Here is a 25,264-nt window from a genome sequence, read left to right on the forward strand (position 1 = left end):
AAATGCCTTACAATCAAATCTCCAAAAATCATTCACAGATTAGCTGGCAAAACTCAAGCATAGGGAAAATTAAATCAGAAAATATGCTTAGATCTCGAGGATATTCAGGGATATACTGAATGAAAGGATGTACTCACAAAAACGGGCATGAAGTCGCACCCATTCTGGAGTGGATTGCTTCAGAAGATTTAATTTTTCACTATCACGAAACCTGCCAACAAAACTAAGTCACATTTTCAAAAATAGCAAACCTCAAGAATCTATTGCCGATGTTCCCACCATGTTCACCCTTACTTCATGGCTCAAAAATAGAAGAGAAGATATCATAGTTGCACGTCTTTTAAACCGGATGATTATAACTCCACTTCTGTTGAATAAATTTGGTCTGCAGAATTATGTTCTCTGCCAAATTTGTAATCTTGAATAACATTAACATCTTGATTTGTCCCAAATATGCAAATCATAGGTGAAATGTTTTTGCAAAACTTAATATTTTTGTTCTTCATTCAAAAAGCTGTTTCTAATAAGCAGTACTTTCGAATTCTTCTCCAATCTCTAATTTTTTTTTTTTTTTTTGTTTTTTTTTTGTACATCTATTGAATGCATTGAATGCATAACGGCGTTTGTTACCAAAAATCCCATTCTCATCATCAAGAAATTGAACCACATTTCTCTTTGAAAAGGTATTTGTGACTTTTTGAGATTGATTGTTGCAACTTATGGCGCTTACGAGCCCGCTGACAGTTATCTGTCAGCGATTTAAGCCGAGTGAGCGTCTCTTGTTTTCCCAATAGTGCCAACTAGGGCCAAAAGTACGACTTAGCTACTTCATGCGTCACTTCGCTTGCACAGCCCCTTTCTACAGGAGAGCACATTTGCACACCTCACAGTTAGAACACAGAAGAAGAACAACCATGATCGAACCGGGACTAGAACTCGAGACGCCCAGGTCATAGGGAAAGCGCGCTACTCCTAGACCAGGATGCCGGCACTTTTTGAGGTTGGTTACATAATAACAGTTCGTAAGATATTCAGTATCTTTATCTAAAAGATGCAATCGTGATATCTTTTGTTTGAAAATTTTCTTGTAAGCACTACAGTCTTTGTAAGTTTTCATTGTGAGCAAAATCTGAAATGTTGGCACGTTGCATATAATTAAATATATAAAGAAAGTATTGAAGACAAGGTGGTTTATGATAAAGTGGAAAATCGTTATAGTTATCACAAATTTTAGTTTACTATTAGTGGTTACCATTTACTCGTTTATTGAAATTGAAATAGCATTACTTTTTTTAGTTGCCAATATTATAGAAGTTTAAAACTCTTTATGTATATTATTTACTGTTGGCAACGGTGGATATCCTGACAGGAACGGAATCAAAACAAACGAAATCGATGAAATAAAAACACTCATCAATTCCGATGGCTAGCAACAATATTGTTTATATCCATGATCTCCCTTTCCAACCTAGAAGAGAATTGTGTCGTATTCTAGATGCTGATAGACGATGGGAAGAATTGGGTATGAATGTCATTTTTTTAAATCGATTAATTTTCTTGTTAATAATGATTTACTTTCACTTTACATTTGATATGTTATCGGTTATTTGTCATTGTGTTTCGAATTACTATTGAATAAAATTGTTATAAATATCATTTTATTTAAGGTGGAATCTACATGTCCTATGATGTGACAACATTAACATTAATCGGGCAAGCTGTCCTACGGGATAAAAGTCCGACGTGGGAACTTCTGAACAAATACAGTGAAAGGAATGGGACGATAAAAAGATTGTTTATAATGTTGAAAAAGATGGATCACCAAAGGGCTATGTCAGTTTTAAAACCTTATGGTAAATAAACTAATATTTTTGTTATCTTTATTTTGAATATTGGATACCTAGCGGTTTGCATTCATATATACTCTCTTGTTTTAGTTGATGAGAAATACCATTGTTTTTTGCGAACTGATGGCATTATGTCAACAACAATGATGAGCTCTTCGAAACAAGTAGATACGTCTAGATTTGCATCATCGAAAGTAAGTAATAAACGTTTTGTTTTTCCTTTTGATAATGGAAAGTTATTGCTACTAATATTTAATAAAATGAAATCGTTGCTGATGAAACACATTGGGTGTGATTAATATCATAAACACACCGTTAGGTTCAGTTAAGTATAAAAAATTATATTGGAGAACAACGCCTAACTTAAGTCAATATGTGAAAGTTATAATTTACTTTTTTGTTTCTTAAAAACATATATAACTTTGAAAAGAATCATTACTTTTTTGGAAAACAAATGAATGGTGGAGCCCCCCAAATTTCTTTTGTTCCATTGAACAGCAGGAGATCTTCTAAGTGTCTGCCATGGATTATTTCCAAGTAATAAGTTAAATGGTGAATTATTTCTCTCAAATGAATAATATTGTTTATGGTTCCTAACATATCTAAAGTCAATGTATAAATGTGGACAATTTTTTATTTTAAACACAGACATCTAACATTCTGTGTTATATAATGATTTATTTCAAATGAATGCTAACCTAAGAGACAAATGCCTGTCAGATCTAAGCAATGAAGAGAAAGCACCAACATTTGCTTGATTAGTAACGATTAGAGCTCGGCCAATAGAAGATTGCTATAATTCTATGCAATTGTTTAACTTCGTGTATACCTTTCTGTAAGTAATGATTGCTTATTGTATTTTTTAATGATGCACACACTTATAAATTTTAAATTATCATCTGCTTGTTTTATTATTATTTACAAAAATATTGAAAATGGAGAATACCCATAAGAGAATATAGGTTATAAATGATGGTTAGGTATAATATAATATAAGTTTTGCAAATGAATTTTTTAAATTGAAAAATGTTTAATAATATAACTTTTTAAAAAAAGTTATTTCTTCACTGAGCCTTTATGACATTGTTCTTGAACATGTGTATTTATTTACCAATACAGCACAATTATGTTTTAAAAAATGCACCTTAAGGACAAAAGAATGATAGTTGGCCATTGTATTTGAAATAATGATATTAAGAGCAAAGATCGTGTATGTACTTGAACCGCTGAGTAGCAGTGAATAAATGTCCAAAAATTAAAATTCATTTTGAGTATTGTATCATTTATGATATTGAAATATATAGTTTTTAGAAGTTTCTAAATTCCAGCAACCTATATTTCAAGAAAAACTGTAATGATTTATGATATTTAACATTTAAAGAGTTTGAGGCATTGATATTATGTTTGAAAAAATATTCTTTATTGAATTTACTTTCTGATACATTAGCGAATAACTTAAGTCCTATCTAATGCTTAGAGATATGAAGAAACAAGATGACTCCTAATGCAACATATTAAGCTTGATTGGTTGAGATAGCATGTTATCAATAAATCTCACTTATGAATAATCCTCTTGCACACACACCCTTTCCCTCCCATTGAAATTCTAATACACTAAATTGAAAAGATAAATGCATTCCAAAGTTATGATCTTAACTTACCACTATCCTAATAATTAGGTGTTTGAATATGTAAAAACACATTCTTATCAGTAATACTCAAAGGTTAAGAATCTATTAATTTCAACATATTTACATTTCTCTTCCAATTAGCTATGCTAGTATTATGAATGTTCAGTGTTTTCAATTATTTTATCTTATTTCTTTTCCTGTATGTAAACTATGGTATTATGTATTTCCCAATTCTTAGTGCTATTTTAATTTAAAATAAGAATAATTACTATTCATGATATGATATGCATCGAGTAAATTTAAATATATATTGATTAATGGTAACTGATTTTATTTATTTTTAAAGCTTTCCGTGACTACTACTCGTAGCTCACTTTCTACTTCAGCACAGAATCATTTATCAGGAGCTGTAGGATTCTCTCACAAGCAGAAGGAAACTCTTTCCACTAGCTCAAAGTTAAATCATAACTTTGTGAATCTAAATAAGGAATTTAGTCAAGCTTCTCTTCATTCAAAGATGAACAGTCTTAATACTCCTCAGAGCCATTTCAAAGAAGTTGCTATGAAAAAGTAAGCTATTAGCATCAAAAATCACTTTTAATTCACTAAACTTTCTTTTATATGCAAGTTAATTTTTCTTTCTTTCTTCTTCTTTTTTTTTTTTTTTTTTTTTTTTTTTTATTAAGTTTTCTTCTTCAAATGAAAATCTATTTTAGAGCATTGATAGCTGTTTATTTTTAATATTTTAAAAGCCTCTTGCATAACTTGACTTTTTCCTGTTTATTAAAGGTAAAATGTTTTTTTTATCAATTTTCCACTAGTTTCATGTTCTAATTAATTTCTTAAATTTTGTAGTCTTATATGTTCTTAATGAATAATATATAAAGCTTAATCATTAGTCCGTCACTAAATTTGAGTTTTGTTGGAAGAAGTATGTCCTAAAATTGAATTTCAGTTTTGTTGGAAAAGAAATATGTTCTAGAAGTGAATTTGGGAGGAGGATTGTTATTATATATTTTAAGATATAAAAAGATTAAAAAATAGAAAAATATTTTTGAAACATGCTTTTAGCAGTGTACTAACATATACATACTAATTTGAGGGGGGGGGGGTCTTCAAAAATACAAAGCATGAGATACTAAAGGTTAGGAACAATTAAGTTATATAAATATTGCAAGAAATAAAATGCTAAAATATAATTATATTAAATCATGAATGTGATTAAAACTGGCTTCTTAAAAAAATTTTATCATAATTTTTTTCTTAACTTCTAGTTTGTTTTTTTAATTAAAAAAAACATCATCTGCCTTTTAATACACTTATAAAAGTATGTTGAAGTTAGAGAGATTTTTTACTGGCTTATACTGCAAAATAAAACAGGCTTAGTCAGTGATCCTTTGAACAAATAGATAATTTAAAATAAATTAGTGTTTTGATGTAAATTCAAAGCATTTATCTCAGAAAATCATATTTTTATTGAAATAATGTATTTTATTAGAAAGTATAAAACTAACATGTAAAATAAAATATTATTTAATAAGAAAAGCCAAATTTTATTTTTAAAAATTACATGAAACTAGACATTATGTTTTGTCTAAATAATATTTATAGTGTGTATTAAAACTATGAAGTCAGATGTTTTTTGGTTCCTTTCTTTTTTGTTAATGGAAACTGAAAGCATGTTTAGAATTGAAGAATAAATTTCTAATTCGAAACAATTTAACCATATTGATACTGTGCTGTGTTGTAAAACTTAATTGAAAAATAGCATTTTAAAAAGTAATATGCATTTATTTTAGATTTCTATAAAAACAGATATATTTGTATTAAAATGTATTGAAATCTCTCATAGTCATTTTTTTTTCCTTCATATTTCTTCAGTTTTCTTATAAATTGTTTTCAATAAAAAATAAGGTAAGCTATATTTTTTGAGATTTTATTTTTAATATGTTAATATTAGATAAATATAGTCTAAAAAGGTGTATTAATTTTACAGTATATATTATATGTATTATTTTACTTATAATTATTATATTCTCTTCTATATTTCTTCAAAAAGCTTTGCATTGTAGTAAATTTTTAGAATTGAAGTCTATTAAAATTCCTCTTGTGTTCTGTTTCAAATGCTATCATTTTATATGTAAATGTTATTTGTTTTATGTTTTACATTTTTAATTCTTTGAATAGCTGTTTGTATTCAAATTGTAGCAATTTATTTTATTTCTTCTGTAAATTGAAATTATTTCTTTCTGCCTGCTTACAAAATATTACTGAAATATTAGAAATTCACTGTGTATACAATAATATTTCATATTACTGTGTACTCTTTAGAGGAACATTACTGATCTTTCATACTTATGTAACCTTCTTCGTGTAATCTTCTTATCTAACTTTTCCAGTATGCTTATTTTTTTCCTGTTTCATCATAATTGCTCTTTTCTAGTTAATGTTCAATTATTTTATCATTATTAAGAGATAGTATGAAGGGTGCAGAATTGTAATTTAAATTAAATTTGTAATTGTCTTTTTTGTTGAATAAAAAGATGTCTTGTTTTTAAATATCAGTTATGTGCAACAGAGTATTTAATAAAAACGTTTTTAGGATTACAATAATATTTAATTGCATCTTTTCATGACCATTATTTAAAATATTTTTTGATGCTTCAAATTTGTTTAATGTTAGATACTGCAATTCCAAAAAAAAAAAAAAAAATCCCAATAGGATTTCCTATTTATTTAATGGAAACTCTAATTGGTTCTAGTTAGGAGCAGATTCAAAAACGTGATTGATTGTTTGTCCTTTCCTTTAGGTCTCCAAAAAACTCTAATTTCAAAACAAATTCCAATGGTTATGAAGAAGAATCCATTTCGGACAACTGCATATCTGAAAAAATGAAAGGCAGTAAAAAAAATTCAAAACCTGAAGCAGTAGCTAATGAGAAAACACAAAAACAGTCATCTCACTGTGGAGCATGTGGTAAAACTGGAATTTTCTAATTTTACTTTTGTTCAACTAATTTGATTGCTCTTTCTTTTCCTTGAGAAGGAGCTATTTATCTTATTAAATCAATTTTTTACCAAATTGTGTATTTAATTTTAAAATTAACTTGTGTGATCTAATACATACTCATTGCTGGATTTATATGTCCAAGCCAAGTGCCAATATGGGATCCATTATGAGTGAAATTTATTAATACCAAAGCTTTCGTAATACCAAAAAATAATTTATATATAGGTGATTATATGACTTGTTTAGGATTATTGGATATATAATTATATCAATTTCTCAACAAAATTATATTTCTAGTTCAATCTTTGTGCATATAATATGTTTAGTAACAATGTATTCACTTATTCATGTGTCAAGTTCTGAATTGCTAGTTTGTTGTTAAAAATGTGCTATTACTTTCAAATAGTTTTAGACCAAATCAGGAAATTCGTTCTAAAAGAAAGAAAAGAGAGAAAAAGCAAAAACTGCCGAGAAATATTTGATTCTTTTATTTTTATTGTTAATTATATGAAGTTGTAGATTACTGCATTATTAATTATAAAGGAATAAAATTCCAGTGAGCTAGTGTTTTATAAGAATGTTTCAGTATACTTATGAAATATATATTTAAAAAATTAAAATGAAAAAAGATTTTATTGCTTTTATTATTTGTTTTATTATTTATTATTTTGTTTATTACTAGATCTTAGTACACAAGTAGTGATTAAATAATTTACATATGAATGCTTAATAAATTATCATTATATTTCTCAAAATTAAATTTTAATTATGTTCTTAGCAGTTTTTATTAGTTGCATTATTCATATAATTTTCAATTGATGAATTATATACCAGTTTACTATTTTTTCATGCTCAATTTTCTTGTCTTACATTCTCTCTGGTATTTTATATCTACAAGGTGTTCTGTAAATTTTGGTACAATTTTTAAAGGAAAGTAGAGCTTATCAAAAAGATTGAAAATTGCATAGTAACCTGTGAATGTCATAAGAAAATGATATTATGGGTGCAAAAAAAAAAGGGAAGGGATGCAAGGCAAAGATTATCAGTGATGTATATTGCTCTAAAATGTTACTTTTACTATAATAGATGATAGCATGTGAAAATGTTGCAAAGCATCTTCAAAGTTTCCACAGTTGCAAGTAATGCATGCTTTTCACTGACAGATCATAGAGTGGTTAACTCAGACAAAAACACCAGAATTTACTTGAATATCAGAAAAAGCAGGGATGTTTTTTAAAACCAAATCCATTTTTGATTGGACAGGTGTTACATACACAACAGCTTTGAGTGTCCCTCCCTCATAAAAAAGAAATCCATACTGTTATGTGGCAGCAACAATGGCACTTATACTGTACTCAGAATTTTCTCTACATCATCCTACACATTGTATTATATGTATGATCTGGTAGATGGTAGAACTTTAGATGATCTGGTACGGCTCATTTTGGAAATTGTTTTCCATATAGTCCTTGAGCTGCTGGTGTATCGCCATCAGTAATTGGCCGGCTACCTGTTCATGTAATGTTTCTTACTTTTCTCAAGGTGACTAGTACTAGAGTGACTGTGAAAAAACAGATATTTTTACTTCAGTGTTCTCATGAACAGCACACTTTGCGGTGCATGATGATATTTCTAGTAATAGATTACTATATAGTTCTCAATCCTTTTGATCTGTCCTACCACCTCTTAAAGTTTTACTAATATTGGAGACACTCTGTATATATACATATTAATCTATAGCATTGAGTCTCGGTTCCCAAGAAGACTGTCTGCCTGATATTATGCGAATTTCATATGAAGACATTCGTAAAGCAACTGATTATTTCAATGATGAGCGAATTCTTGGCAGAGGAGGGTTTGGAACTGTGTATAGAGGAGAATGGAAAGGAACATCTGTTGCAATCAAAAGACTTATACCTGTATGTATAAATTTTGGCATTATCAGTTGCAACTATCATATTTATGATGACATACTTTTTTTGTAATATACTTAGTAAATTTCTTTTTTTTATTTGTATTAGTAATGATGATTCTGACCTCTTTTCAAATGCTCGAGAATAGTTTTAAATAAAAATAAAAAAAACCAGCATGTCTTAAAATAATTCAGAACTTTTAATTTGTTACATATGTGTTCTTGCATATTTTCAAATAAATGGCAAGGATGCAATTTTTTAATATTTACTGCATTATTTCTAAACATTATTTTCTTTTTAGTTTTTGTATTTTTTTGTTTAATAACTTCTAAGTTTAACTATTTTTTTCTGCTTGGCCAGGTGATATGAGAATAAATATCTGATTTACTCTCTTTTCTTTTTCATGGGCATTATACAGTTTCATTTAAGCCTTCAATTGCTGAATAAAAATCTAAAATATAATCAGTAGTAGTTTCTTGAGATGATAGAATAGCTATAAGTCATTCCAATGAAATTGAATTAATATTTATTTTACACCTCAGTATTTATATCTAACACAATTTAATCCATTGTTTTATAAACAACTTTTTAAATTTTTTTATTCTTAGCCTGTCTGTAAAAATTGTTAACTAGTAAATTTTGATAGATTTTTCAGTTATTCAATAATTCATCCCTAGTCTATTCTGTTCATGCTTAGTAAGATTTTCTAAATCTGTACTTCTAGAATATGTAATATTATGCTAGTCTTAAAATTAAATTTGGGAAACAATAATTCTACTCCTGATAAATCTGGAAATTCCAAATTTGAAAAAGTGATGAAAATCCTAAATTTTTATATACTGTCACATTTGCCCCTGAATCTCATTATGAATCTTTTTTATCATTGGTAGCATTTTCTGATGTTTTTGTTATCTTATATAGTCTTATGTATTTCATATCTTATTTTGTCATATTATACTATATTTAATAAATATATATATTTAATAAAATTGTTAAATATTTTTGCTATATTAATATTTTTATTTGTTACTAACATTTGACAAAAATAATTTTATTTTCAAAATCAGCCTAATATAAAACTGTGAACCCTTGCATTTTACCTGCCCTGTTTCTTTATAATTTATGCAACTGATTTTGGCATCAGAGTTTGATTAAAAGGGAGTGGTACAAAATATTAAGTTGAACAAGAATACATATTTGGAAATTCATGTAGATTTGCCGTTAGAAAATTATTGTTCTGTTATTGCCGTTAGAAAATTATTGTTCTTGTTTTTTAATGATGTCGTTCTTACCTAATTAATCATACAGAATCACAATAAAAATTTGATTTATTCAAAAATTAAAATAAAAACTACATCAAAGAAAAAGTACTACTAGAAAAAATAGCAAATTTTGGGTTAAAATTTACAAAAAAAGCTTAATTTTCTCTATTGGATAGTTGTAATAAATACACAGTAATTATAATTAAAAAAAATAATGACTTTTAAGATAAGTTACTAATAATAAAAGCCTGTTTTGTATTTTAAGGGAAAAACTGCTTATATCGACAGAATGATAAAACTGAAAAATAAGCAGCAAAATTTGCATCTGATATGTTCAAACCCTTTTTTTTTTTTTTTTAAAGTAGAGGGATGGGTGAGTTCAATGATCATTTATTGAATATCTTATGTCATATAAAACAGATACAGAGATAACAAATTATTAATATATTTTACTAGCATAAACCATTCAATAATAAATTCATCTTTTTATAGTTTTTTTGGTTTTGACCTAGCAAATGATATATATTTTATTATTATCTTTAGTCAGAATTCTAAGAATTGGAGAATTTTTTTTTTTAATTATGACCAATTCAAATTAATCTTGTACTTTTTTTAAAAGAATAAAGATCCATCGATAAAATAACTTGTGTAACATCCAATCTATCTTTCTTTAGAGACATAGTTCGGATGATCCTGCTCAACAGTTAGTAAGCATCAAGCAGTCTTTGAATGAGCTCAATATATTGAAGACGTAAGTGTTGTCTGTTTGAATTGTTTATATATTTTTCATTACCATCATGTATTTGATTTCTTTTTCCAATTCAGGGAAACGATTTTGAAAGCTCATTTGTATGCTCATATGCAGCGTATTATTAATTTTAATCTTATTGACATCATGTAGTATATATATTGTGTTGTTTGGACTAAAGTTTTTTTTTGTGATTTGTGTAAAAAAGACTATACAATTAATTTAACTTCTGTTTGATATTTATATTTTGGTAACTTATAAATTATGGAATTCATTTTTTCAATAATTACTATAATCAAATATTTGATTTTACAATAGAACATAATAGATATAACTAATCAATTTGTAATAGTTTGAAATAATTTTATTTATACACATTTACCATTCAAAAATCGCTTATGTTAATCATGATATAATTTTGTTTTGATAATTTCTTTTGAAAATTACAGTAGTCACTGCTTGTAGTGGTCACAGATTTAGTGATCTACATAACTTGCAATTGATTTTCTGTATCTAAATAAATTTAAAATCTGCCAGTTCTGGCAATCAACAAGGAAAGGTCTAAATTTGTAAGTAGGATTAAAGGCTAAAAGAAAAAAAAGCAATTATCTCTAACACATTATCTATATTGAATCAATGCTCTCCTTCTAGCCTCTGCATAGTTCTGCTTCTTCTATTCTAATGGCATTCAGAGAACATTGTTGTGATGTTTGTACATGGTGTGTAGTGAGAATGAAAGAAAAATAAGTTTTCTGAAGAGTATGATCAACTTTCTTAATATTGCAGCAGAAGGCTATGATGTGTTGAAAATTTTCCAACTGATGCTTAATTCATGGCTGAAATGTAAGAATGATACTGTATCTTTAATCCAAGAGAATGACATTTTGATGCATTAACAAAATGATGTGGGGAAATGAGAGCATCAAACATGCATAGAAGAAGTAATTTCACAAAGTGAGGGCAATGGTTTTGGATTGATAACTTTGAGCTCTAAAAAAATAAACTATTAAAATGAATGAGTCATGCTTCTATACCTATAGTCAGTTCTTTGTAGTAAAATATATTTCTCATTTAGTCTCATGAAAATACATCAAGTAATTTGAATTAGCTATTTTGGAACTAAAAAAGGGGGAAAGCCTGGTTTGATTGTTGCCAGCATTAAATCCTTAATATAATGTTCTTTTTTTTTTTTTTTTTTCATTTATTTTCATTTTGGTGGTTAATTTTTTAAGAGCATAAATAACCAAGCTCTCTTAACATTAGATTAAGATTAAGATCTAATGTTAGAACATTTGATTTGTATTATTTTATATTTAAAAATGTTTCAATGATGTTTATTACTTTGCATAAACAATTGATTTTTTAAAAAAATTGCTTTTCAACTCGTAATTTTTTGTTAGTTGTATTATTCTTTATATGTGTGTGCACATACATGTTTTCACAAAAAATATTTTTTTTCTCCTTTAGATGTCGTTTTGATCATATACTTCCTCTATATGCTGTTTCTCTTGATGGAGAGAATCCTTGTTTAATTTATCAACTTATGGTAAATGGCTCCTTAGAAGACAGATTATTATTAAAGGTGTGTGAACTATAGATGCTTTTTTTTTTAATGTAAAGGTTTTTTTACTTTGCTGTAAATTAACAGTTTTTTTTTTTTTTTTTTTTTTTTTTTTTTTTGTAGAACAAAACACCTCCTTTGACATGGTCTCAAAGAAGTCACATTGCAGAATGCATTACTAAAGGTCTGAATTATCTTCATACTACTCCTGGGAAGCCTCTTGTTCATGGTGATATTAAAAGGTAGTTTGCTCTGCTATTTCATTGTTTTTAACATAGCAGGAGTTATATATCTTGATTGCGCACATTGTTAATTTCATTTTCCAAATGCAGTTTTGAAATCAGATGTATTTTTAATTCTTGTGATGTTTTTGAATTGAACTTTTTTTTTATGGTTTATAATTACTTTTTTTCTTTTTTTTTTTAAGATGATGTTTGTTTACAAATGCTGTTATAAGTGGTGGAAAACTACTGCCATTTGTATCTCTGAACATGCCAATTTTTGTCATATTTTAATTAGTGCTACCACTTTGCTAAAGAATGGCATCTAAAGTTGAAGTAGTTATTGGTCAGCTGCTATGTCACATCATAGCAGTATGAGCTCGGCTTGTGTTTTCGGTATTTTTAATTTTGCTACAATTTTTTTTTTTTTTTTTTACATAAATTTCATGAGATTCCAATTTTCAATTTAGTATTTGAATGCTAGATTGGAATAATTTAATGTGTAAATTTTCTAATTAAATTAAATAGATTAAGAAACAAACTAGACATGCAGTAACTTTCTCATAAAATGAGCTACTTCTTTAAATTTTTCTTATTTAGAATTGTCTAAAAATTGCTTCAGAGTTTTTATCTCAAATATATATATTGAATTCATTTGCATATATTTTTAATTATAAAACGCATTTGTCTTATCTGTTACATTTCTTTTTCCTTTCCTTTTATGCTTCTCTCTCTCTCTTTCTCAAGCGTTAGTGATAAAGTATATATAACGAGTAAGTGATTTTTTTTTCTATACTACCCCATCTTCATGCTTTTTTATGCTCATTTTTATTTTAACAGCTCTTAACCATCTCCTAACTATTTCTACTCAAGTACTTTTTATTCATGATAACATAACTGAGTGAAAATCATAATTTATAGCCAGTGATTTTTATTGACTTGAGTCATGCTCAATCTTTTTTTATATACTGTTCTAATAGATTTTTTAACTGTGCAAGCAAATAATTAATACAATCATTTTCCTTGCAGTAAGTGGTTATTCTCTTCTCTTATTGCACGTTTACCACTTTTTTTATTTTCCAAAATTATTGAAATTTTTTTAATGCAGTAAAGAAGCTTATTTTTAATATTTCTCCTGCCAAGTTTTTTAAATTTCAAGCTTTTATATGTATCAATTAGTATTGTGTTGGAAACCTTACTCCTATTTTATTTCTTGCATTGCACATTTTCTCTGTTTATCATTGCACCTAAAATTTGAGTTTTAATATGAAACAGGAAATGATTACCTATTTACTTGCTTATTCAATTGAAATATGCTATAAAGCATGTTCATTGTAAAATAAGATGATTAATTAGTGAAATCATTCAGCATTGGAGGGTTTTTTTTTTTTTTTTTTTTTTTTTTTTTTTTTTGCATAATACATGCGTCAAAAAAATTTATGCACTACAATAACTAAGCAAAACTTCAAACTTAAAAAACAATAATATGTTTTCATATATTAGTTAAATTATAGAGAAGAGCCGTATTGTTTAGAAATGTACAGATCAAAAGTAAGTGATGATGAAATTTTATTTATATATATATATATATATATATATATATATATATATATATATATATATATATATATATATATATATAAGCCTACTCAGTTGCAAGAAAGATCTAGATCTTCATTCTTAGTTTATTGATAATAGAAAGATAAAGTATATTTATAGTAACAATAAAAACTAATTAAATTTCATTCAACAATGAAAAGTACTATTGCAAGATATATATTACAATATTTGAAAGAACTTATTAAAACTGAAAAAAGAAAAAATTTATGGTTATTATTTTGCTACCTTTATGAGAAAAATCTTAATCATCTAACAAGTCAGTGCAGTTGGATGGAAATGAAATTTTCCATTACATTTTTAGTGTGAAGGAAAGGGCTTTATTTTATTTAGCGCAAATAGAACTGAATGGAAGTGTCATTTTGATTTGTAATTCAGTTAATGCTTGACGCTCACATTTTTTTTTTTTGTGTGTGTGATAGAATTTTATTTCTTGTTCTATTTCATCAATTTTCAATATGCTAATGGACCGCCAACTGGAAAGAATAAAGATTGTAAATATTAGGGGATTCTGTGAGAGTGGCAGCCAGTGAAAATCGGTCATATACTGAAGCCAGGTGTAGAGCATATCTGCATTTCGGTACACATGCTAGGTATCAGGGGTTTGCATTTAAATTTATAAAGTTTGAAATCCTAGCTGTGTAGAATAAGAAATGCCTTTGATTCTTCCAGTTGTTTGATTTTTAACTGATTATGATTAATTAGTAAATTCTGGTTAAAATTCTAATTTGGGAAATTACTTATGAAGTATAAATCCTAATTTATTTTTAATAATGTATATCAATTCTGTAAACGTTTTTCTTTTTCTTTTGGACAGTGCCAATATCCTTCTGGATGCCAACATGGATGCTAAGATTGGAGATTTTGGATTAACAAGAGAAGGCCCTGGTTGTCAAGACACTCATATCAAAGTCTCAAATGTCCATGGCACAGAATGCTACTTGCCTCTTGAATATTTACGGCACAGACATCTATCTCCTCAAGTGGATATTTACAGTTATGGCATTGTAAGAGTTTTATGAAATATCATTCTTGTTTACTTGTTATTGCTGTTTATTTACTATTTTTTTAATAAATTAAGAAGAGTGTATGAAAATGTTTAAAATGATATTGAATTTGAAATGCTTTTTTCACAGCCAGTAAAAAGTAAATACCTCATGGATGCTTCACTTCATAAACTGTTGACATGTTGGTTTACTATAAATCTACTAATAATAAAGATGAATCTATGTACGTATGTATTACTATTCTATAGGCCAGACTTTGATTTACAGCTACTAAACTTTGCACATATGTTCTTTACGCGGTTCTTTACACTTTGGAGCAATTCTTTTGAATTTTAATTAGAATTTCTGTTAATTAAATGTTTAGTTGAATTGTTGAGGATTTTCTGTGAAAACTTCGGAAACTATTACAACACAGAAATCATTGTTCTTAATCTTTTTAATTTTGTTTATAATAATACCAATTTGTTAATCGTGCAAATTTTCCCTGATAATTTATTTTATTTATTTATTTATTTTTTTGCCAATTCTTGAATCGATCGCATTGTTGCTCTGAAATTCAAATCGTTTTCATTGTGGAAAACTAAAGACAGATTCTGTTTAATAACTGCACAGTTTGCAACATGAATAAAAAAGAGAAGTTGCAATAAGTTAGTTATGAAGTTAATTATGAAATTTAGAAGGATAAACTGTACATTTATGTTTTTAATAGCATTATAATGTTATAGTACCCTTTTCCATTCCATCTACATAATGAACAAAACATATCTCACAGTTTGATGGATCTAAAGATCCAACTCAGAATTAAATATAACCAATATCCTTAAAGAACCAGCTTGCAGCCAAAGGTAACTAATTATGGAACATATTCATCTTTAGATTTTAGGAGATCCCTTTATTATTATTGATGCTGATGATTTAAAGCTGATTGAGGTAGGTAGAATTACAAGAATTGAAATGATAATGTGAAATACTTGTATTGAAAAACAACCACCAAGAAATATATTCTGATGAATCATAAATTGTAACAAAGGTTTAAAAAAAACATTTATGTGTTAGGTATTTCATTAAAATTGAAAATTTATCTTTTCCTTATTACATAAAACAATTCTTACATTTTCATGTTGTATGGTATTTTTCTACATATATAATTAATTTTATTCATGAAAATCATAATAGTTAAATTTAGGTTGACTGAATAATCATGTCCATTCAGGTACAGGTAATATTTGGAACTTTATAAATTAAAGTTATTTTCAAGATATTTAAAATTAAAATAGTAAAAATTAGAACATCTCAAATAAATGATTGTTAGTCTTTTTGAATGAATGCCACGCAATCATTTTGAAAAGGTATTTCATCTTTCCTACTGTATACTTTTTATTAAAACTAAATGCTATGATTTATTTTTTATTTTTCATTTAATAATTTAGAATATAATGCTACGTATGAAAACTCATATTCAATTTAATAAGTCCCTTGTGTATGAATTTTTTATTAATATTTATTTAATTATTAATTAATTATTATGTCGTAAGATTTTATTGCTCAGAACAAATGTGAAATGTTATCTTATAGATTGGAAATTACTGCTTGTAAGCCAGCTGTAGCACATAGAGTAAAATAAAATTATGTTAACTATATTTGTGAAATTTTAATAGGTCCCATATTACTGTTTTTATAAATCTTTTGAGACCTTGAAGCATTAAAACGTTTAACAGTTTCCTCATGAATAATATCTTGATCGAGGTATCTATTTCATTCAATCTGCTCTTTCACATATGTATAGTTTCTGTTCTCAATCTTTTAGATCATTTCTTTTTTTTATTGTAAAGTGCTAAATCTGAATTGAAAAACTAAATTAAATTATTATTTATAAAATAGATATGCAGAACATATCTGAAGAAATGTAATTACAGCATTTTTTTTTCTCAATTTAATAAAAGTATAAATAACATTTTTTCTCATCTTATATTAATAAATTTCCTTATATATTAAAATATGCTATGCATAAATTGCTCATTTCTGAAATTGTTATGAGGTTGGTCTTAGTAGTTTGCCATAATGTGGTATAGCTTATATCTTATTGAAATTTATTTGGCTGGTACTTTTTTAATAACAGCTGGTATAAATTATATACTTCTTCTTTTGTAGGTTTTATTAGAGATAGCTACTGGTTTAAGACCATTTGATTCAAAGCGAGGTAAAGGAAAACGCTTGGTAAGATACATTAATATGTCCTTTAAAGTATTTTTCTTCTTTCGTATGTGTATGTGTGTTTTGATTAAGAGTTTTTATTTATTGTAAACATTAAGTTATTAGAATTTATTGTGCATAATTGAAATTCACCTAATTCATCATTTGAGCATATTGTCATTCCTTTAAATTTTTTTGTCTTATTTGCTTATTGTTAATTAAATTCTTCTAAAGTCTATAAATTTACTTTGTTTATTTTTAGCGTTTTTCTAAATTTTAAAATTTTAACCCTAATTAAATTTATATTTAATTCAATCAGGAGTAGGCTTAAAAGTTTGCTTTGATTTTATTGCTATAACTGTGAAATTTAGTTGCATTTTGTCCAACAAAAAGTGTAATGTCTCAAATTGAGTCTCCTCAGTCTCAAATTGAAATTTTGTATTGTATTTGGAAAATTTATATGCTAGATTTCAATGGTTTTGGTAATATAGATTGGTCAGTTTTTTTCTAAAGCAGTATATTAGTTAATTCATAACTTTTGAATGTTGTTTAGGCTTTTCAATTTTCACCTGCAAGTTTATCTCTAGTAAAACTTATAAATTCATGTTTGTAGGTGTATTTTTATCATAGAATTCAATAATGGAGGTAAGTATCATAAATAATATATGCATGTGTATGTAATTTTCTCACTTTATTTGCTTTCTTAAAATTAATAGTTTTCTTATCACTTGAATCAAAATTGCGTTTCATTCCACCAGCAGAAGTGTATACAATTTTGCTCTGTATTCTTCTCAAAGTTTATATAAACTGAAAACAAAATGGTTGCTAATTTTTTTTAGCTATCTATTTTGTCATATAGAAATTAATTTTTTCTTTTATTTAGATTATTATTTTGAAATATTTTTTTACTTGTACTTAATTGTTTGCTTTTCTTCTGACAAACATTGCTTATATCAGAAATCTGCTGCATGTGATTCAGTGTCTGTAATAGAATTAGTAGACTTTTTATACAAGTAAGGGTTAAAAAAATTGTAATAATATAACTTTATTTTCTAGCCAGATCATGTGCAATTGTGTGCTGAAAATGGACGGTTAGAATCGCTTCGAGATACAAAAGCTGGTGAAGAAAATATGATTTGGTTCCAAGAACTGCTTCGTATGGGGCAGATTTGTAGCAGTGTTGAGAAAAGAAAACGCCCACCAATGAGTCAGGTGAATATAATTTCCATTCTTGTTCTTTTACCTGCATTTTTTTTTTTTTTTTTTTTTTTTTTTTTTTAAGGGAGATGCATATTATGTATTATTGTTATGTGTGCAGATGGTTGTGCACATAAATCTAGATCCATATTCATTTTTTTAGTATTTGATACTATATGCTACTTTAAAAAAACCTGAGGAAACTAGAATAATCTAGTATGAATAAATTGTTTTTAAACTTTGAAAAACTATTAATTTATTCATATTTTCAACTTTTTTTATTTTTATGATATTATATTTTTATATTAGCCATCTTTCGATCAATTAGTTTGGCCTCTAAAATTTTCAATTCAATATTTCAAATATGATCAAGAAATGCATAGTAAAACAGGATACTTTTATATAAAGCATTATTCTTTGAAGTATTTTACACATGAATATATATATATGCTTCAATTTAAAGTTCAAAGCAAGATAAGTAATTTCAATTTGTGAGCTTACAGAAAATTAAAGAATGAACAATAGAACCATTAGAAGAATAGTTGTTCTATACAAGAATTGAATAGAACAATATTAAGCTATTTTATAGTATGAGTTGTCTCACTGTCAAAATATAAAACTTAAAAATATTTTGCATAACAAACTATTAAAAGAATAAGTTATATAAAATTTTTAATTGAAAATTTCAATGAGCAATTATCCTAGTGAATCTGCTAGCAATCAGAGGTGGGTAACATCAAATATTCATTCAAATTACCTACATATGTTTGTATTCTTGCTAAAAAATTTGCTTGAAATATCTTTTGAAAATTGATTAAATACAGGGGAAAAATTTATACAACAAAACAATTGATATTATTGAAATGATGTTTTCTGAATTTAAAGAAGAAGTAAAATTCATTTATGCACTGTAATATTTTCAGAAATTACCGTGGAAAAACTCCTAAATTTTGCTTAATTTTTAATAAAAATTCTAATTAAAACAGTCTAGCTTTCAAAGTGCCAATCCACTCATCTTTATTATAAGTAAAGATTAAGTATAAATAAGAAGTGTCTCATCCTTTATTGTTATATGTTATTTTTTTCTACCTCTAGAATTTTTTATTTGCTTGAAGCAATATGTGTCTCTTATGCTGAAATTGTTATATTTTTTAATAAAATATTAAAGAAAATTTTTTGTTTTCTTCAAATTTCTGTTGTTGTTGTTGTTGCTAATCTCAATGGTCTGACTTAGTCAGATCAAATCCAAAAATCCATTGACAAGAAGAAAGTCAAAAATGAGAAAGGGAGAAGAATAAATTTCTCCCCATTGAAGTCCTAAACAGTCTAGAATATGGTCAGCAGAGTCCTGATGTTGGCAGCATTTCGGGCAAAGAGGGTAAACTTTTTCACCCTCAGAAAAGAAAAGACATTTAAGGTGGCCACTGGCAAGGTATGACAGGCAAGTGTATCACAAGGAAGAATTAAGGACTGGACTGGCTTATTGGCTAAAATTTCTGCTTGTGTTTAATTATCCAGATTCATACATCCTTAATTATTTTATCACTTTATTGTTTTAAGTTTTTAAAAATTGTATTTTTTTTTTCAATGTTTGCTGTAATCTTTTAAAATGAGTTGTTTAATATTTGAAATGCCATTTTATTCTGATCACATGCATTATTCTTGTTTTAAATGAAATATAAATTATATTCAATACAAACATAAAGCAATTATTCATAATTTTTTCTTTCAGATGCTGGTGCAGTTCGAAAAGATAAAACAGGAAATGACCATGTTTGATAGGATTCGACGTCAGTATAATTTTTTCCCTCAATATAATAAATTTGAATGTGTACTTAAATTTCTCTTTTATTATCTTTTTTGTAGTCTTTTCTGAGAGAGATAAAAAAAAAGATATCTGATTAGAAAGATTTATTAAAATGCTCTTCATTTTTTAAAATTGTATTTTCTGTTTAGCTTTCATTAACTAGTGTTTGATTTCATATCTATTGTTAACTATGTTACTATGAAAAATTTTTCTGATTGGAAATAAAAAAGTAAAGTTTGTTCCCTCTTAAAAATGATTGTGATTGTAAAAAATTTTTAAAAACCAATGGTTATAATTTTTATTTTGAATTTGTTTCAATAATGCAAGAAGTCTGACAACTAGCACTTTATCTGTCTCGATACTAACATAAATCCTGTATATAGAACATGTAGATAGATTTTTTATTTCTATTTCGCATACGTGTTCTTCATAAGGTCCTGAATCCCATGACAGTGTGGCAAGATATTCTGTCAAAACAAAGTAAAGAAGGTAAAAGAGATTGTAACTAACTAGATGAAACAATATTTGTTAATAAAAAAAATCTTCAATACTTGTCCAAAATACTTTATCATAGATATTTAGCATTCATACAATGAAGGAATATATTAAAATAATTATTCAGAATTTTAAAGAAAGAAATTTTAAGAAAGATTATTTAAATTTTAAAGAAAGATCTAGAATATAAATGAGCAAACTATATTTTGAATAAGACTACTATGACTGAGATTTAAGGTTAAGACTAATTTAGATTAATAGTTAATATTCTACCAACTGAGTCATGGAGATTAATAATAAGAATTTTATGTATATGTTGCAGTTATTCTTGTAGTTTACTGAGCATTAGTATTTTTTATGCTTTTTAAACTTATGAATTGTTTTTGTTTGAGGGGTTTTGGAAAATTTGTTTATATGGTTATTTGTTTGAGGTATTATTGTTTTTGTTTGAGAGGAAATCTATAGAAAAAAAGTATGAAAATTCTTCTTTCACGATAGATAATGTGGAGACTTCTAAATAAATTTTTCTTTTTATGAAAATACTTATTTCTAAAAGGATCCAATTTGAAAATTTTAGAAAAAGTATTTTAACTTACTTTTATTTATCAATAATTTTTGGTTCATTTCATTTCCCTGTATATATTTGCAATAGAAGCTACAAAGGGAAGCACTGTCTTATGAAAGGAAATTAATCAATATTTCAGGGCTCTCCAATGACAAAAACAGTTCTCCTTTGCCAACAAATTTATCTCCTATTGAACTGCAATGGTATTACGATCTTCAGAAGTCTGCTGCTCAGAGTGGAACATCTCCCAATAATAAATTGAGTGTTTCACCAGGAACTTCCAAAGATCCAGGATGCAGTGTTGCAGTTCCAGATATTTCAATCCCACAGAAAGAACAGTCTATGGCTGCATCATCTACACAAGCTGATGTATCAAGGTAGGAACATTTTTGAAATCATATGAAAATTTTTTATTCCAGATATTTTTAAATGAAAGATATACTTGATCCTCCATTTTCCTGCATTAATGTATCTAAGAAATTTGAAATAGTATATGATGCTTAATATGTATGGCTATAAGATAAGTACTTATCCCCATAAATAATAAAGTAGAATGCATGCGAGTTTATATAATGTTGTCTATCAATTGATTCTCTAAACACAGACCAAATTTAGCAAAATGTATTTTGAAAGGCGAGGATGTCTATCTTATCAATTTTTATAAATGATACTGAAAATCATACAGATTATCATATTTTAATTAAATATTTCTTATCATACTGACATATAATTTTGTGTGATGCTGATTAATAATCATTTTGACTAAGCTTTTTAAAGTTCACTGAGTGTATGCTGTGAATCTTCATATCTTGTGCTGCCACAGATGTAAATTTTATGAAAATCTTCAAATGTTCCATGTAACTAAAGTGGTCTATATGTTATTCTTTTCATCACCAGCTTCCTTTTTTCTTAACTGGTTATAAGATATTTTTCACCAGAAATGCTGCTTCTAATAATTTTCTTTGCTGTGTCATCTTATATTGTCACCATTAGAATGAAATACATTTTGATCTAATCCTTTAATCTATAATTTATTTTCATGATTTTTTCATTGTTGTCTATAAGTAAATTATTTTAATTGATTGTCTTAGTTGAAAGAAGAATTATTTCTTTCCTTAGTTGTGAAAGTTTGGGTTCTGAAGAAATTGATAGTGCTTCAGAAAGTAGCCAGTGTCCTGTGGTGTCTGAACCGGAAGAAAAAGAGTGTTCTTCAAATGAGAAAACTTCATCTGATGGGAAAGCTCCTTTGCCTCTGCTCACAGTTCTGCGATTGCAAGTGTCTGAGTTTGATTGCTCTTCTGAAGAGTCCAACTTCCAGCAATCTGCGACCAGCACTAATAGCTATACTACAGATGGTTGAAGAATATGAGTTAAATTAATTGAATTGATAAAAAAAAACAAGAATTATCATATTAGAAATATTTTAATGGGTATTATTAAAAAATGCCAATATATATTTGAAGAAGGAAATGATTTATATGAAACAACAATCCATTATAATGGTAAGATGGAGAATTAGATTTTAACTATTTTTATAGAGAATCCTTAAACATTTGATAGCAGGAGAGATGTAATGTTTCACTTCATTGATCGTCGACTGATTTGGTTTATATCTGTGTTGTATGGATGACTTTTGTTATTATGTTAAATTTATGTATTTACATTTGTTATTATAGTTAGCCATATTAAATTTATAGGAATTTTTATTTGTATTATAATATGTTTTGAATTTATATATGTATAATATAGATGGTATAATTGATAAGGAAATGCAAAAATGTGATCCAGTTTTAAATGTTTGAAATGGTTACAGTAAATTATCAGGTTGAATATAAATGAATTAATTAAAAAATTTGTAAAAATATTATTGAAATGATTAATTAAAAAGTGTGTGTATGAGATAAGAAATGTTATTAAATTAATCATTAATTAAATTGGTTATGTATAAGACTCATGGAAATAGGTTTTCAGTATGAGAAATTACCTTTTGTTATATCCTTTGATAATTAATGTTTATGAATACTAATTTTGTAGAAAATAATATTGTCTTAAATGTAAATGCAAGTGTAGTGGAGGAAGAAAATATTAAAACTGCAATGCTAGGAAAAAAACCATCTGTGGTGAAAATTAGTTTAGGATAGGATTGGTCATCGCGAAAAAGTACCTTATTCCTTATTGTTTTTGCTTTTTAATCGGAAATATATTGTTCATACAACTATATTCTCGTAATTCTGTAGCTGTAACTTTTGATAATTTTACTTTGCTGCGAGTAAGAATAGTACTTGATTAGATGCATTTCTTTTTAATTATTTTTTCCGAAGTCGATTTTCATTTTCTTTTTAAACCAGTTATTTTGTTTCAATTCAAAACTTTTCTGTTTCTAAATAGTGCTTAACTAGAGATGAATTTCTTTTGCGGCTTGCATCTAGCTCTCTTTTAGCAAATTCAAACTAACTGTTGCATGCACAAAAAAAGCAGGATTTTTTTTTCGTTGTTGTTGTTGTTTTAAAGTAGGGATCAATATATGTCCTTGATAGAGAAATATACTTCCTTCTTACATCTGTATTAACCTTACTGTTTGTCCATATCTGTGCCATATAAACGTTTTCAAATTGTATTGCATTTATATTGATTGAAGTTTCATTAAAAAAGTAATAAATTCTGCTATTTCTGATCCTTAAAAAAAGTCTTTTTGCACACACACCTTCAAATTTTTCTAAAAAGTTCTTTAGGCATTAAAATCACTCAAAAGATTATATGATCTCTGAAATATAATATAAAGAAGACTGGGATAGCCTGGTTGGTAGTGTCACTACCTGGTAGAGTTGTGACGTGTGAGTAGCCGAGTCGTACTCTTGGCCCTAGTTGGTGCTACTGGAAAAACAAGAAACATTCATTCGGCTTAAATCGCTGACAGATAACTATCAGCGGGCTTGTAAAGTGCCATAAGTGACAATACCTAATATAAGGATTTGGAAAATAATTAGTTTTTGTTTTACAGTATATATTTTTTAGAAATTTAAAATGCTACATTTTTTTTTAAACTAGGAAAGCTTGTCAGCTAGTTTTTCTGTTATCCCATGTTGCACAATGGGACATATTTGGAATACTATCATTTTTACCTTTATTAAATTATGAGTCATTTATTAATTAATCGTTTCCTTTTTATTTTAAGAAAAGTTCTCTGGAAATGAAACTTTTATATAATAATGTTTTGAATTTAGTTGTGTAAATAACTGAAAGAAATAATAAATTTTATATGTTTGCACAAATTTTGAACTAAATTCTCAGTGTATGGATGATTTAAACATTGGAAAAATCTAATAAAATATGCATCATTATTTTTACTATTTTTTTTTTCAGTGATATTCACATTTCTTTGTTTTGTATATTTTCTGTGTTAAAATTTTTTTTATATAAAAATCCTTAGCATTCTTTTATTGTTAAGTGGCACTATTGCTTTTACAGACAAGGAGATTACTGACATGTTCTGCTAATTTTGTGCTTATGTACAATGCTTTCATGTTTGTTACTTATAAAGCATTGCTTAAGAAATATTTAATACTCTGAAGTTTATTTATAAGTTATGTGCATGTTTTTTTATATATATTTTAATTTTTAGATATATACATTAAATAACTATGAATGTGAAGAATCCTAGTCTATTGATATTTATGATAATCTGGCAGACAATTTTATGAAAATATTTTTTCTTAAATTTTAAAATAGACATATATATTCTATAAAATAGACATATATATTCTAATGTTGTTTTGTATAAATGTTTTTATTTTGCAATAAAGTGATTTTTTTTTTCATTGTTCCTTGTGTTTTCATTTCAATTTAAAAAAAGACTATAACATTTTATTTTCTTGAACAAGTAAGGAAATATTGCAACTGTCAAATAATTTGATATTATGATTTAAAAATTTTAGACTTTTCTAAATCATAGTAAAAATATGGAATTTTGTCATATATACACTGCGTAAAAAAAGTAGAAGGACACTTGATTTTGTTACAATAACCAAAAAATATTTTATTTTTACTAAAATTTTTTATTAGAAACATTTAACAAATATTTCAAAAATACAATTTTAACATCAGAATTATGATGTTCAAACATAAAATATTAATGGCAACAAAAATCGTTTCACTTTTTTGAAACTTTGTAAAAAAAGTAGAAGGACAGC

At 26.7% G+C, this 25,264-nt stretch overlaps 1 protein-coding gene across 1 annotated transcript; it reads left to right on the top strand.

Annotated features, from left to right (window-relative positions):
* The first annotated feature begins 1,308 nt into the window (after window positions 1–1,308).
* On the top strand, window positions 1,309–24,892 carry LOC129975239 (serine/threonine-protein kinase pelle-like). The gene is made up of 15 exons (XM_056088278.1): window positions 1,309–1,522; window positions 1,668–1,853; window positions 1,938–2,041; window positions 3,825–4,048; window positions 6,289–6,455; window positions 8,229–8,407; window positions 10,338–10,414; window positions 11,879–11,993; window positions 12,096–12,214; window positions 14,628–14,817; window positions 16,969–17,034; window positions 18,067–18,222; window positions 19,940–19,997; window positions 21,214–21,451; window positions 22,194–24,892. The coding sequence occupies exons 1-15, from the start codon at window positions 1,423–1,425 to the stop codon at window positions 22,432–22,434; spliced, it is 2,220 nt and encodes a 739-aa protein (XP_055944253.1). The 5' UTR covers window positions 1,309–1,422; the 3' UTR covers window positions 22,435–24,892.
* Window positions 24,893–25,264: the final 372 nt, after the last annotated feature.

The sequence above is a fragment of the Argiope bruennichi genome, chromosome 7 (genome assembly GCF_947563725.1).
Source record: "Argiope bruennichi chromosome 7, qqArgBrue1.1, whole genome shotgun sequence".
NCBI lineage: Eukaryota > Metazoa > Arthropoda > Arachnida > Araneae > Araneidae > Argiope > Argiope bruennichi.

Coding starts and splice junctions, on each gene's coding strand:
- LOC129975239 (XM_056088278.1), top strand. CDS start 1,423: ATGGCTAGCAACAATATTGTTTATATCCATGATCTCCCTTTCCAACCT. Junction 1,854..1,937: donor GTCAGTTTTAAAACCTTATG/GTAAATAAACTA, acceptor CTCTTGTTTTAG/TTGATGAGAAATACCATTGT. Junction 14,818..16,968: donor ATATTTACAGTTATGGCATT/GTAAGAGTTTTA, acceptor CTTCTTTTGTAG/GTTTTATTAGAGATAGCTAC.